The sequence below is a fragment of the Mastomys coucha genome, unplaced genomic scaffold (genome assembly GCF_008632895.1).
Source record: "Mastomys coucha isolate ucsf_1 unplaced genomic scaffold, UCSF_Mcou_1 pScaffold22, whole genome shotgun sequence".
NCBI lineage: Eukaryota > Metazoa > Chordata > Mammalia > Rodentia > Muridae > Mastomys > Mastomys coucha.
Window position 1 is genome coordinate 259,118,791 of NW_022196905.1, and position 14,239 is coordinate 259,133,029.

Sequence of the window (14,239 nt, forward strand, 5' to 3'; positions counted from 1 at the left end):
AAATATATTAAAAAAAAAAAAAAGAAACTGGGTAAGCTAATGGTCTCATTTCTGCGTCAGGACTGCACCTGAGTGTGCTTCCAAGACGTCGCACCTGGCCATAATCAGTCCGGGGCTTTATAAAGGCAAGCCGCAGTTATCATTCTGGGTCTTACAATTGTCTCTTGAGCAGAGAAAGCAAGTTTGATAACAAAAGCAGAAATAGCGGTCGGTATTATGACCTATAATCTTGTTAAAACAGCAAGTTTTACGATAGTCTTCAACGTCTGGGAACAAACGACAAGTGGGCCGACAAAATACAGCCTGTAAAGCTAGAGGTTTTCATGCTATTTAGGCATTCTTTTTTTCTTTGTGGTCTCACAAGCTCATTAAGTTTAAACTTTAAATGTTACCCATCCCAGGTCTACGTAGACCAGGCTGGCCTCCAACTCCGCTTGCCTCCCTAGATCCGGATGCTGGTTTTAAGACTGTACACCACACTCAGTTTCTTGGTAATTTTACAAAACCTCGAGAACTTGCTACGCTGCCTGCCCGGGAGCAGACTCTCCTCCCTCCTCCCTGGCTTGACTTCCTCCAGCCCAGAACCCCGCCGTGGCCCAGAGCTTACCAGGGTGAGCGCCACCTCCAGCATGGGCGTCAGAGCCAGCGTGCCGTGGAAGAGCGGGATGCAGTCCACGAAGAGAGTGTGGTTGCCCGAGCCCGGAGGATGCTCCTTGCGCGGCCTCTGCCTCTCGGCCACTAGAAGCCCATTGACGGCGCAGTGCGGGTACTTGGCGCCGTGTAGCACCATCTTGCAGTAGGCCTGGGTGGTCAGTTTCACCCCGGGCATGCTGAGCCTAACTGGCCGCGTCGCGACCAACGCACCACGGTCTAAGACACGACCCCGCTGCACGTCGACACAGGCTCCCAACTACAGCAGCTGCCTCCCGCCTCAGCCCGTGCGCCGGAAAGCGTAGTCGCTAGCGTTTGCCAGAAAGCACCGCGGTCCGCTCGGCCTTTCGCGACAGTCGCCGCACCGCGCTCTGAATCGGGCGGGCGTGGGCGGGGCTTCCTGGATTCCCGCGGTGCTTCGCGGCACCATCTTGCTCTTCCGGTGCGGGCTCCGCTCTTCCGGTCGCGAGCACCCGGGGTGTAGAGGGCGGTCGCGGCGGTCGCCTGGGCAGCAGTGGCAGGTGACGGCCTTTGACAGCGGGTGAGGGCGGCAGGGCCGAGGGGCCGAGGACCTGGAGCGCCGGGGCCGGAGCGGTGCCTCTGAGGCGCCCCCGGACCCGGGACTTGAGCAGCTCCGTGACCTTGGGGCGCCCGCTTCCCGGGCGGGTCTGTTGTCTTGCGTCCCCTCTTGCCGTTCGGCTCCGGCCTGCCCAGCTTCGGGCGTTCCGGCTCCGCCAGGCCCGAGGGACCGCGAACAGAGCCTTGACGTCACGCTACGGTTTCTGCCGCCCCGGGCGTTGTATTATTATTTTTTTTTCGGGCTCAGATGTTCTCTCTCGGGGAGCGAATCCACGGGGTTGTGCTAAAGTGAGGCGTGGAGCTCGGGTTGCTGGGGCGGGTGACTGGGTCATCCAGGTCGCCCGCGGGACGCAGGGACGGGAAGCGGGCCAGGGCCAGGGCCTGGGCGGCCTCCTCCGCTAACCCTTTGCAGTCTCTTCGCAAGTCGATTTTTAAAATAAAACCCAGTCGCAGGCGGTGTGTTACCACCGTCACAGCGAGGAACAGCTATACCGTGCTATACCGAGTTCTAGCATTTCGTCTTTCTAGTTAATTTCTAAGAAGCCGGGTTTTTTAGTAATTGGCCAAAGCCATGTATATTACAGCCCTTGGTTTGATATCAGGAAGCTCCATAAATGCCCACGAAGTAGAGGAACCGCATCCTGTGCTACTTCATGCCTTCGAATCAGTAATAAAAACCGGATCCCGGGTGCATGCCTCTGGCCTGTAATGCCAGCTCATAGAAGGTAGAGGAAGATACAGTGGAAGCTTCCAGGCCAACCTGTGCCTTAAAAAGCTGATGAAGTCATAACAACAACAACAACAACAAAACCAAACCATTTAACGTCGGGGAAATAAGTTGCATTTACTTCCTTAATGTTCTGTGGCAAAAAGATTCCTGCTAAAAGGTGTTTTCTCTCATTATTAGAGATACGTGTTTTTGTCTTTCAGAATGTTGGCTACCAGGGCACTTAGCCTAATTGGCAAGAGAGCCATTTCTACTTCGGTGTGCCTTCGAGCACATGGTAAGTGGGTCTTTTACTTCCCTTCCTTCCCTTTTCTGTTTTCTTTTTTTGGTTTCTCATGACAGGGTTTCTCTGTGTAGCTCTAACTGCCTTGGAATGCAGAGACTTAACCTTCCTCTGCCTCTCTCATTCTGGAATTAAAGATGTGCATGTGCACCACCATGCCTGACTAAGGACTTTTTCTTTCTTTCTTTTCTTTTTTCTTTTTCTTTTTCTTTTTTTTTGGTTTTTCGAGACAGGGTTTCTCTGTGTTGCCCTAGTTGTCCTGGAACTCACTCTGTAGACCAGGCTAACCTTGAACTCAGAAACCCACCTGCCTCTGCCTCCCAAGCACTGGGATTAAAGGCGTGTGCCATCACTGCCCGGCAACTTTTACTTTCAAGTAGGCTAACTTAATATCTTTTTGCCCTTATGTCTAAGATGCCTGGCAGCTTGACCTTGCAGGGATTTTAGGGAGAGATGAGAATTTGAACAGGGCGTTTGTCTGCTTGAAGGAGCATGAATAAATCCTATTAGTCTGGGCCTTTGCTTGCTTTATTTTCTTATATTTTTCTCTCCCTTCTTCCCTCCCTCCCTCCCTTCTTCCCTCCCCTCCTTCCTCCCTTCCTTCCAGTCTCACTGTGTAGTTCTGACTGGCTTTGAACTCACAGGGTTCCTGACTCTGCCTCCTGAATGCTGTGGTTAAAGGTTCAGTACCACACCTGTAAATGTCCCTTCTGTCTGTCTCCATATCTTACTTTAATCTTTTCCTTCCACAAAACTCTGTGAACTTATTAGGCCTTCCCAAAAGCAATGGAAGCAAAGGGGGGTTGGTGGGCATGAGTTTGAGCTGTGTGGATTTCATTTCAATCATGGACTAGCTGCTGGTGTCTTAAGGATCTGCCTTCTCAGTTGACATGCACAGACACACAAGGTTTTGGTTCTGAGCCTGGTGGATCACCGCTTTAACTTGGCATTTGTGAAGCGTGTTCTTCATACCAGTGTTAGGCACCGAGAAAAAGAGAATGTGTGAGGTGGACCTTCCACAGAGAGCTTGCAATACGGAGCAGGCTGGCTATGTGAAGGTATTGTTAGACAGCCCCAGAGGTGGACTGTATAGCCTGGCTGGCACGCTGAAGGCTTCTAGAAGAGAGTTTTGCTGCTGAAGGACGACTAGCAGTGTAAGGTGTGAGGCTTGGGCTGCAGAGAAGTTTGGAGAAGAAGGTTTGTCCATCTAGAGGCCCAGACAGCAGCATGCATTCTCCTTGCAGCGGCCCTCCATGTTGGTGGTCAGTGAAGCATCCTGAAGCAATGACAGTGCTGTGTCCTGTTGCTTTCCCTGGAACATCATAGGCGCAGGCTGACACATAAGTGTTTCTGAGGGGTGTCTGGGTAAGGGCAATCCCTCTTTTATTAACCAGCATGAAAGGACATGCTGTGACATCCAAGGACAGACATCTCTGCCAGACCAGTTTTCGTTTGGCTTGGCATTTTTTTAGTAGTCTGGTCACTGGACAAGGAGCTGTAATCTCCTCGTTGTCCTCGTGGACATCTGTGCTAACAGTTTTATGGAGCTTTGGGACTCCGCTGGGGCACTGCTGTCAGTTGAGGTATTCCTGGTGTGATGTGACTGAGAAAGGATCTGAGCCTGACGTCTGACAAGCCGGGCAACACTCACCTTGGGTGAGAACAGAAGTGATCTTTTGATTGCAGAGTCTTTGCTTTTTTTTGCCCTTTTATAATTTTGTAAATACCCTCCCAAAGATTCAGGCTTACTAAGGGTATGAAGGGCGACTGAGAACCTCTGATGTCTGAGGCCTGCGTGTGCCTGGGTAGGTAGGGAAGGTTTCTTTTTATTTATTTATTATTATATGTAAGTACACTGTAACTGTCTCCAGACACACCAGGAGAGGGCATCAGATCTCAGTACAGATGGTTGTGAGCCATCATGTGGTTGCTGGGATTTGAACTTGGGACCTTTCAAAGAGCAGTCAGTGCTCTTAACCGCTGAGCCATCTCTCCAGCCTGGTAGGGAAGGTTTCTGCAACCTGGGTCTACTTGAAATTAAGGCTGCCAGCTCCTCTCACCCACAGCCCTTAGGTGTGGTTGAGGTTGAGGAGCAGGGATGGTTGCTTGGGACTGGTCTTTGTGCTTGGCATGGCCCCCAGCGGTCGGTGTCTTTCCACATTTCTCGTGCTTCAGGTGAGGATGATGCCAGTCCTTCCTGGTGAGATCACTCACTCAAGGGAGGTCACCTCCCTGCCACACTTGGCACACTTGGGCATGGTGGAGCCTGGTCCTGCACAGGTGGCTGCAGCTTTGAGAAAGCTGTGGGCTCTGCACCTCTGCCTTTTAAAATAGGACTGTCTTGCCTTTGTTTTCCTCTGATCCCGGAGACAGACACAAAGCTCTGAAGTGTACGTAGAAAATAACTTACCCACTCTTGATCTGGAATATAGCATTTTATGGCTATTGTGCTCTGAGAGCATGAGAGTTTATGGCAGTCTAATAGCTGAGCTGTAATTGACACAATCCATTGGGTTACTGAAGCCACTTCTCATTTCTTTTACTATATTTGCTGGTAAGTGCCATTATCATCATAGTTGATTGATTCTAGAACATTCTCACCCTGGTTTACATCTGCTTCAGTAGCCTGCAATCTAAGTCTTTTAAGCCTAGAAAATGGGGTTGAGAGTGTGTTGAACTTGGTAAGAATGTTCAATAGTTGCCATTCTTTTTCTGATCATTGTCTCCTAGTTTTAGGACAGAGTTTCTGTGACTGCTCAGTCAGTTCTCAAGCTTGAGATCTTCCTTCTTCAGCCTTCAGTGCTTGGGTTCCATGTGTGGTATCATGCTCAGCTTTTTGTTTTGTTTTTGTTTTTTGTTTTGTTTTTTGAGCAAGGTTTCTCTGTATAGCCCTGGCTGTCCTGGAACTCACTCTGTAGACCAGGCTGGCCTCAAACTCAGAAATCCACCTGCCACTGCCTCCCAAGTGCTGGGATTAAAGGCGTGCGCCATCCCGCCCGGCCATGCCCAGTTTTATGGGATGCTAGGAGTTAAAGTGGGAGAGTAATTCTGGCTGTTTTGGTTCAGATTCTGTTGGGATGAGGTTGAACAGAAGAGTGGAGACTCACTGGCAATTTATGTACCAAAATAAACATGTGGAAGGACCACAGTACTGCTTAAGGCTTAGTTTATTGTGTACCAACATGACCTGTAGATTCAGACATGGGCCTGAGCTTAGGAGGGAAAGCATTTCTGCAAAGCTTTTACCTACAGACAGCTGGGGCAAATTAGAGCTTTTGGCAACAGGAAACCTTGGGGGCACAATCCAGCTTGGTTTCCTGTAGCCTGAGCTTTGTCCTGGTGAGTCATGAGTGATGGGCAGGTGCATGCTCTTTGTGATGGTGTGATGGAGTGACTGGACCCTTCCCTCTGGTCTGGCACTTTCCACTGCTCACTTTGGGCTGACTTGACTGTTTTTGAGTGTTTTAAGTGGGAAACATCTGAAGGAAAGCAGAACTGACCAGCTGTGGGTCTGCTTATTGAGCACAGCATTCTTCCCTTGGAGTCTCGAGGGCCACCTGCTCCTGACACATGGACATTCAAGTGGGACCCGCATGTCATGTCTTGCTCGGTTCTCACAGAGTATGAGCCCATGAGAGTAGAGATGCTTGTTTCCTGACAACCCTATCCATATGTGCCCAGAGTTAGCCTTAGTGAGCAGTAGGTACTTGGTAAGTCCTTAATAAACTAGTGAGGGGTGGCTCAGTGTATGAGGCTGCTGGTGTCACAGTGACCCATCAGGACTCTGTAACAACCGCCTTTCTCTTTTTGAGTTTTATGATCTGAGTGTGAGACCCTGTGGTTGGGTCTTCATTCAGTCCAGTTGCTTGTCCAACAAATAACCCTCAGTCCCAGTTTTGCCTTTGGTGACTGTAAGTCCTAGGGTTTGGTTAGGTCAGGCTTTCTTTTTAACCATTGACCTGTTAGTGCCCTTGTCCCTAGACTCCCGTCCACACAAGTTTTCAGATTTATCCTATGTGTTTTAGGGGGTGTTGTGAAGAGTGAAGACTATGCTTTCCCTGCTTACGTTGATCGGCGTGACTACCCCTTGCCTGATGTGGCCCATGTCACCATGCTGTCTGCCAGCCAGAAGGCCCTGAAGGAGAAGGAGAAGGCCGACTGGAGCAGCCTTTCCAGGGATGAGAAAGTCCAATGTGGGTATCAGAGGGTGTGCACAAAAACTCAGTAGTGTGTGGAGGTGACTGTACCAGATCAGATCTCCTGGCTGGGCTTCTGGGTATCTATTCAATACTGTTGGCTTAGCCCTTAGTGAGGAGCAGGGCGTGGAGATGACAGCTTTTAGGTACACATGATGGGTGCTGCTTTTCGGAAAGGTGAGCTGTGAAAGCAGCGTCGAGGAGCCTTGTGACCTCACAGTCAGCTCTGCATTTTCTCCCTCCATGTGTGCTGGTGTGTGAGCGCAGATCTGTGCACAGTTGTGTGTTCTGGCCTAGCCTGTGCTGTCTCTGGGATGGGTTTCTTCTGGAGCAGGGCAGAGCCCTCTGTGCCTGTTCTTTACCTTGTATCTGTCTCGTTCAGTGTACCGCATCCAGTTTAACGAGAGCTTCGCTGAGATGAACAGGGGCACCAATGAGTGGAAGACAGTTGTGGGCTTGGCCATGTTCTTCATCGGCTTCACTGCGCTTGTTCTGATTTGGGAGAAGAGCTATGGTAAGTGGAGAGGGTAAGGTGAGGCCCAGGATGGCTGTAACTCTTGGTACTGTTGGGGTCTCATGTGACCTCCAAGCTCAGGATGGATAGAGACACTGTAATCATGGGAACAGTTATGAGCTAGAGCCTTTTGCATGGCCAGCTGTCCTTGTGGCAGAGCAAGATAGGTTTGCTTTGTATAGCATACCATGTTCTGTAACCCTGAATCTGCTTAATTAAGTCTGATGTCCACAGAGGACCACATAGTGTGAGCTAGCAGACTATTGGCTGCATGGCTGGCTGTTCCCGAGCATCTGGAGTCTGGGGTGTTAGGCCTTTTCCATAGTGTTTGGACACTGTTGAGCTTGCCTGCTCTCTGACATGCATTCTTTCTGGGTCAGGTCATGTTGCATTCTGAGCAGGCCCTCTCTTCCTCAGCGCGGCTGCAGATTACTAACATGCCAGCCCTCTGGGTGGCACCCTAGCTGTGTGCTCGGCCACCCTGTGGAGTCTGACTGCTTAATACATAGGACTTCCCTGCTGACCTTTCACCAGCAAGGAAGGTTCTGAGATAGGAGTTACTAGTGCCCTGGATTAAAGGCTGTGTGAGAGAGGGGTTGGGGGGCAGGTGACTTGGCTTGTTGATGGGAGAACCTGAGCTATGGAAGGCTTGGGCTGTGTATCCTGGAGGGGCAGCCTTCCTCACAGAGTTGTTCTGTCCCACAGTGTATGGCCCCATCCCTCATACCTTTGATCGTGAGTGGGTGGCCATGCAGACCAAGCGGATGCTGGATATGAAGGTCAACCCCATTCAGGGCTTCTCTGCCAAGTGGGACTACGACAAGAATGAGTGGAAGAAGTGAGAGCCTGCTACCTACTGGCTCCCTCCCTCCCTTACTCGGCATGCTGGAAGATGCCGTGTCCAGTGGTCCATGCTAATAAACGACCAGTTTACGTGACGCCTGTGTGGTTCATTCTTTGGTTGCCAGTAAATGAAGGTACCTGTCTACTGAGATGCTAGGTGTCTCTCACAGTGGAAGTGAGGAGGGTTTTAAGGTTTTTTGCTAGTTGCATTATTGTGTGTGATGTGTGTCAGGGCACATGTGTAGGGAACAGAACAAGGTGGGAGTTGGTGTTCGTCTCCCATTTTGATGTGGTCAAGTTTAGGTCACCAGGCCGAATGACAAGCATTTCTACCCACTGTGATGGGTAAAATATATTTTGAGTAGGGGACTTGCATTTTAACTTGTTGAGGAAGAATGTATAAAAATCGAACCTGTCAGGCAGTGGTGACTCCCAGTTCTCGGGGAGCAGAGGGAGACAGATATCTGAGTTCCTGGACAGCCAGGGCTGCACAGGAAAACCCTGTTTTGAAAAACAAGCAAAAAAAATTGAAACTAGACTGACTACTATGGTGGTCTGGGAGATTGTAGATTGTGACATTTTTACATGGTCTTAAAATCCTGTTAGGGTAGCTTGACACAACCCTGTACAGTAGCCTACAGAAATTGCCATGAGCTACTTCTGAGACTTTCTATCTCTTGAAATTGTCACAATTGAATAGAGGTAACCTCTGGGCTGTGCAGAGCAGGCCAGACTGTAAGAACTGGCCATGTATGGTGACCACATTCTCCATCGCAGCACTCAGATGGCAGAAGCAGAGGCAGAATGATTACAGTAAGTTTGAGGACAGTCTGGCTGACATTGTGAGTTCTAGGACAACCAGGGCTACATAGACCCTGACAAAACCAAACTGCAGTGATAGAGCTGGGGTGTGGCCGGTAGAGCCCAGCATACCTCAGGCCCCATGTTGTAACATCTGCTACAAGCTGGCAGCAGAGCTGCAGCCTGGTGAGCAGCAGCTTTATGAGTGCCCACTTGGCACCTAGCAAGCACTTGGGAGACACGCTACTGCCTTGTCCCGTGTAAGCTCCAAAGAACCTGTCTGGAAGGGAAGAGGAAGAGATCCTCGTGCTTGGACAGTGCTCATGCAAGAGTGGGTATTGGTCCAAGGAGTCTGAGCAGGGCCTGGGCTTTCTGCCCAGGCAAGCCAACCCAGAGCCATAGTCCTGCTGTAGTTTCTCCATGAGCTACAAAAATCTGTTTTTCTTTGGCTTTTTGAGATTTTCATATTCAACATTATTTTAATTGAGGTTTAGCAGTCCTAGCCTTTGAATTGAACTTGTTGACACAGTGTTTGAGTTGACATCCTTATTTCATTTTTGCCCCCTTGGGAGCATATTAATGTCTTTAGTTGTTTGGACATACATATAATCATTCTTTTTGTTTTTCTTTTTTTGCAACAGGGGTTTCCTCTGTGTAGTCCTGGTTATCCTGGAACTAGCTCTGTAGGCCAGGATGGTCTTGAACTCACAGAGTTGGCTCCGTGGTTAAGAGCATGTGCTTCTCTTGCAGAAGAAAGCTGTACTCTCGTGACCAGGACACATTCACATCCTCTTAATACTAACACACCTTTCAACCTGTAAACTTTGGAGATGACACTAGAACTGGAGACTCCTGTATGATTCCGTTCCTGTAACTTACAATTCGTCCTTCACTCCAGTCTTACATACTGTGTATCTATCTTCCACACCCTCTCCCCTTGTTATATTGCCACTGCTAAATTCAAACCATCTGGACTCTGTGTAGTCCATTCCCCGGAACTGAATTGATCTCACCATAATATGTCCAGTTCATGGCATTGTCAGTGACCTTTCAGACATACAAATCTCACCAACTTTTCTTTTACTGAACAAGTAACAGTTGATGTCTCAGCACTGAGACATATCAAAAGACAGTCTCACTTTTTTCTGTCTCTCTTTTTAGTGGTATTTTAAGATGCTCAATTTCTATACAAGCTTTGTTTTATTTTATTTTGTAAGAATTTATTTATTTTTTACTTATATGAGTACACTGCAGCTGCCTTCAGACACACCAGGAAAGTGCATCGGATCCCGTGACATGGTTGCGAGCCACCATGTGGTTGTTGGAAATTGAACTCAGGACCTCTGGAAGAGCAGTCAGTGCTCTTAATGGCTGAGCTATCTCTCCAGCTCTCACATTTCTTCTTTTCTTTTTTTTTTCTTTTTTTTTTTGTGGAGGGGGGCAGTTGAGACTGGTAGCTCTGGCTATCTTAGCACTCACTCTAAACCAGGCTGGCCTCGAACTCAGAAATCCACCTGCCTCTGCCTCCCAAGTGCTGAGATTAAAGGCGGGCGCTACCACTGCCCAGCTCTCTTCTTTCTTTTCAAATGGGGGTTTTCTCTCTTTCTCATATCTATATCTACCTATCTGTCTGTCTGTCTTATCACCTATGTTTTTTTTTTAAGATTTATTTGTTTTATGTATATGAGTACACTGTAGCTGTCTTCAGACACACCAGAAGAGGGCATCAGACCCCATTACAGATGGTTGTGAGCCACTATGTGGTTGCTGGGAATTGAACTCAGGATCTTGGGAAGACCAGCCAGTGCTTTTAACCAGCAAAGGCGTGTGCCACCATTTCCGGCTTCCCAGTTTTTATTGGGAGCTTTATTGTAGATTAGTGGTTTGTGGAGGAGATAGGTCATGTTTTTTCACTTGATACTAGTTTTGGTTGTACTTGATACTAGTTTTTTGGTTGCATTTTCTTTTGTCTTTTTTGTTACATAAATTCAAGTCCCAGTGGTGGTTGTGGTTTTCAGTGGAGGACTTAAGTCATAGGGTTGAAGTGTCACTTCCCTCTGGGACTGGTGCTTAAGGATTATGTTCTCTCAGGTTTCCTCCCATGTCAGCTTGGACCTTCTGCCTGGGAATACAGCTTCACCATGGAGAATTCTCACATTCTTTCCTAGGTTTGTAGCTTCTGTCAGAGCCACTGAAAGACATGAAACTTCGTTTACTTGTGGACCTAAACCAGATGGTTGTGAGCCACCATGTGGTTGCTGATCTTTACCCTGGGCGCATTGCTTCCATTGAAGCAATTGTAGGATGTAAGACCCTGGGTACCACCTGAACTCCACCCTCATCCTGCTGGGAAATGTCTTTTTTTTCCAAGATAGTTTATGTATGCTGGCCTGGGACCCATGGCAATCCTCTGATGTTAGCACCCAAGTGTTAGCATCCCAGCATGCACCACCACAACCGGCTCTACTACACTCAGTTTTACTGCAGTGTATTTAGTCCACAGGCACCCAATGCTATTTATCCATCGGCCAATGGTGGGCCTTTGTCTATGCACCTGCCCCTTCTCTGAGCATTCCTGTGCATCCAGGTGTGGCATCTTTGTTTCTGGTCATGTTCACTTTTATGTTCTTTGCTTTCCAACTGGATGCCACTTACATTGCCACCAGTATCTGAAAAGTGGCCACTGCTGAGCACAGGCAGGCAGGGGAGTCATGTTCCACTAGGCCTGAGCTGATGGGGAGTCACCTTGGACCTCCTATGAGGCTTCCCGAGGACTGGGATAGAGGAGTTGTCCTGGGTCTCACACCATATCATAAAGTCTCCAAAAGGAAGGGTCTCAACAAGTGCAAATGTCCCTGCCCCTTCTGGGGCAGTACAGGGCTTAAAACTGGGGCCTCACACACACAGGTAAACATTGGGCTATTAAGCTACAGCTGCAGGCTTTGTGCTTTTAAAAAAAGAATGATTTCAGAGCTGGAGAGATAGATCAGTGGTTAGCAATGTGTTCTGCTCTTCAGAGGACCTGAGTTTGGTCCCCAGCATCCATGTTAACATAAGCTGGTCCATGCTTATGTTCTTTGCCATTCTTGAGACACACAGCTTTGTCCGTGAAAAGGGCCTCAAGATGCCTTTTAAATGGTTGTCTTCTGTTCCCGGGCATCTCAATGGCTCCTGTCTCCTGAGTTTTGCACCCACCACAGCTATTTCCATGCACTGTATTCTCAGCTCTGGGCAGCAGAGGGCGCCTGGAAACCTAAGCAATCAGTGTAGAGTTGGAACATCCAAATTCTGAACCAAGACTGAAAGATGTGGGGCCCAGCTCAGACTCTCCCATATTGGTTTTGTTGGAGCACCTGGTACAGTGCCTGTACATAGGTACTTCATAAGTACTTAGTAAGTGAACACATCCAAACCCTATGGGTGGGCCCACCTCCATGGGGCTTCTAAAATTACATTGTCTTTTCGTTCTTTTGCCTCCCTTCCCATGAGTCAGCAGATACCTAAGGGACTCCCTCAGTTGCCTGCTGAGCTAGTGCAGGTTGTGGGCAGCACCTTGCTTTGGGATGGATGTTCTGGATTCCACTCCTTTCCAAAAAACACCTGTGTCAGGTTGATCTAGGCATGAACAAGGTGAGACCTGCGGATGAGTATGGAAAGCAGGTATTCATCCTTGAGGAGGAGAGTTCTTTAAGAATCCAATGGCCAGGCAGTGGTGGCGCACGCCTTTAATCCCAGCACTTGGGAGGCAGTGGCAGGCAGATTTCTGAGTTCAAGGCCAGCCTGGTCTACAGAGTGAGTTCCAGGACAGCCAGGGCTATACAGAGAAACCCTGTCTTGAAAAACCAAAAAAAAAAAAAAAAGAATCCAATGGTTGGACTGGAGATATGGCTCAGTGGTTAAGAGCACTGACTGCTCTTCCAGAGGTCCTGAGTTCAATTTCCAGTAACCACATGGTGACTCACAACCATCTGTAATGGAATCTGATACCTTCTACTGGTGCGTCTGAAGACAGCAACAGTGTACTAATATAAATTTAAAAAACTAAATTAGGGCTGGAGAGATGGCTCAGAGTTTAAGAGCACTGACTGCTCTTCTGAAGGTCCTGAGTTCAAATCCCAGCAACCACATGGTGGCTCACAACCATCTGTAATGGGATCTAATGCCCTCTTCTGGTGTGTCTGAAGAGAGTGACAATATATTCACATACTTTTTTTTTTAAAAAAAGAAAAAAAGAAAAAAAATAATCCAATGATTGATAGTTGCTGGGTGTGGTGGCAATCCATTGGTCACTGGCTGCTTGTACTTTACCCCAAGACTTCCCATAGCACTGAAGTTCTACAGTGTGGTCATTTAACCAGTCAGTTCAGACCATGATTGTGATTAGTGTTGCATGAGGGTTTGCTGACACCCATGGCGTCCCGAGGCAATACTGGTAGAATAGGCTCAGAAAACATGCAGCATGCTCTCACAGGCATTGCACAGGGCCCTGAACTCCTGTGGTTCCTGGTGGAACAGAAGGAATGGTCACCAGAGCCTCATTAGGAATGGGACCCAGGACTCTCAAGACATCAGGAGTTTGCACTGCTGTCACAGTGCAGGTGGCAGTAGGACTATCTGGCAACCAGTGATAAGCGCTCAAAGGTGGCTAGTCTGGATGCTATGGGCTGTCAAGTTCTCCCTGTAACCTAAGTCACTGCACACTCACTCCTAGAAGTCCCCTGGGAAACTGCCTGGACACCTAGGTGTGGCCTCTCCACACCTGAGGTGCTGAACAGGGTCCAAGGGGGCAAACTGACATTAACAAGCCTGTTGGTTTTCCTGGAAATTGGGCAAGGTTGGAGGTCACTGCCCTACCTAATGGGGAGCCCCAGCCTTTGAACAGGCAGAAAAGGAAGGGGTGCAGAGGTTGCCACCACCTAGCAAGTAGTTCCTGTAGAATTCAGCTTATGCTGGCGTGTAATCCAGTGTCTTATGCACAGCCTGCGATGGTTGTATTACTAGCTCTACGTTATCCAGAACCATCTAGAAGAACGCCTCTGAGCATACCCATGAGGGGTCGTCTTGATGGGGTTAACTGAGTGCGAAGCCTCATCCTAGAAGTGGGAGGTACCATTCCCTAGGCCAGGGGCCTGGACACAATAAAGAGAAGACAGTGAGCTGAGCACCAGCTGTCACCATTTGTTCCTGACTGCAGATGCTGCGTGACCAACGCCGTCATGGTTGACTTCCCTGCCAAGCCCAGCTTTGCCCTTGAGTTATGAGCTCAAAAAACTGTTCCTTAAGCTTGCTTCTTTAGGTAGTTTCTCAGTAGCAGGAAAAAAATCGCTGACACGAGAAACTGGCGGTCACATCCTGAGTGAACAGCAGGGGGCGCAAGGACTCCATGCTAGACCTGGGCTTCCAGTGGCTCTCCTGCGTCCCTGTACCTCACTCACCTTCACAGACCATGCTATGCCAAGGTCTGAGCTATCAGACCTTTCTTAGAAATTAAAAAATTTTAAATTTAGGATTGTTTTAAAATTTAAAATGGTTTCAAGTTCTTAAAATTTAAAACCATTTTAGATTACATTTATTTAATTGTGTCAGCACCAGTGCGGAGGTTCCAGAACAGTTTCGTGAAAGTTGGCTCTCTCCTATTGTGTGGG

General features: G+C 48.6%; 2 protein-coding genes across 3 annotated transcripts in view; one reads left to right on the plus strand and one right to left on the minus strand.

Annotated features, from left to right (window-relative positions):
- Window positions 1-974, minus strand: part of Emc8 (ER membrane protein complex subunit 8) — a 9,221-nt gene extending 8,247 nt beyond the window's left edge. Inside the window, exon 1 of the mRNA XM_031341591.1 lies at window positions 608-974. Coding sequence (XP_031197451.1) covers window positions 608-829 — 222 coding nt within the window. The 5' untranslated portion in view covers window positions 830-974. The remainder of the gene's footprint in view (window positions 1-607) is intronic.
- Window positions 975-1,040: 66 nt separating this feature from the next.
- On the plus strand, window positions 1,041-7,888 carry LOC116070294. 2 transcript variants are annotated; one of them, XM_031341592.1, is made up of 5 exons: window positions 1,041-1,172; window positions 2,161-2,234; window positions 6,266-6,433; window positions 6,819-6,950; window positions 7,656-7,888. In XM_031341592.1, exons 2-5 carry the CDS (start codon window positions 2,162-2,164, stop codon window positions 7,790-7,792), a joined length of 510 nt encoding a protein of 169 aa, XP_031197452.1. In that variant the 5' UTR covers window positions 1,041-1,172; window position 2,161; the 3' UTR covers window positions 7,793-7,888. The 2 variants fall into 2 exon arrangements, with proteins under 2 accessions (XP_031197452.1, XP_031197453.1); XM_031341593.1 differs by having other exon boundaries at window positions 1,076-1,192.
- The last annotated feature ends 6,351 nt before the right edge of the window (window positions 7,889-14,239 follow it).

Coding starts and splice junctions, on each gene's coding strand:
- LOC116070294 (XM_031341592.1), top strand. CDS start 2,162: ATGTTGGCTACCAGGGCACTTAGCCTAATTGGCAAGAGAGCCATTTCT. Junction 6,434..6,818: donor CAGGGATGAGAAAGTCCAAT/GTGGGTATCAGA, acceptor TGTCTCGTTCAG/TGTACCGCATCCAGTTTAAC. Junction 6,951..7,655: donor GATTTGGGAGAAGAGCTATG/GTAAGTGGAGAG, acceptor TCTGTCCCACAG/TGTATGGCCCCATCCCTCAT.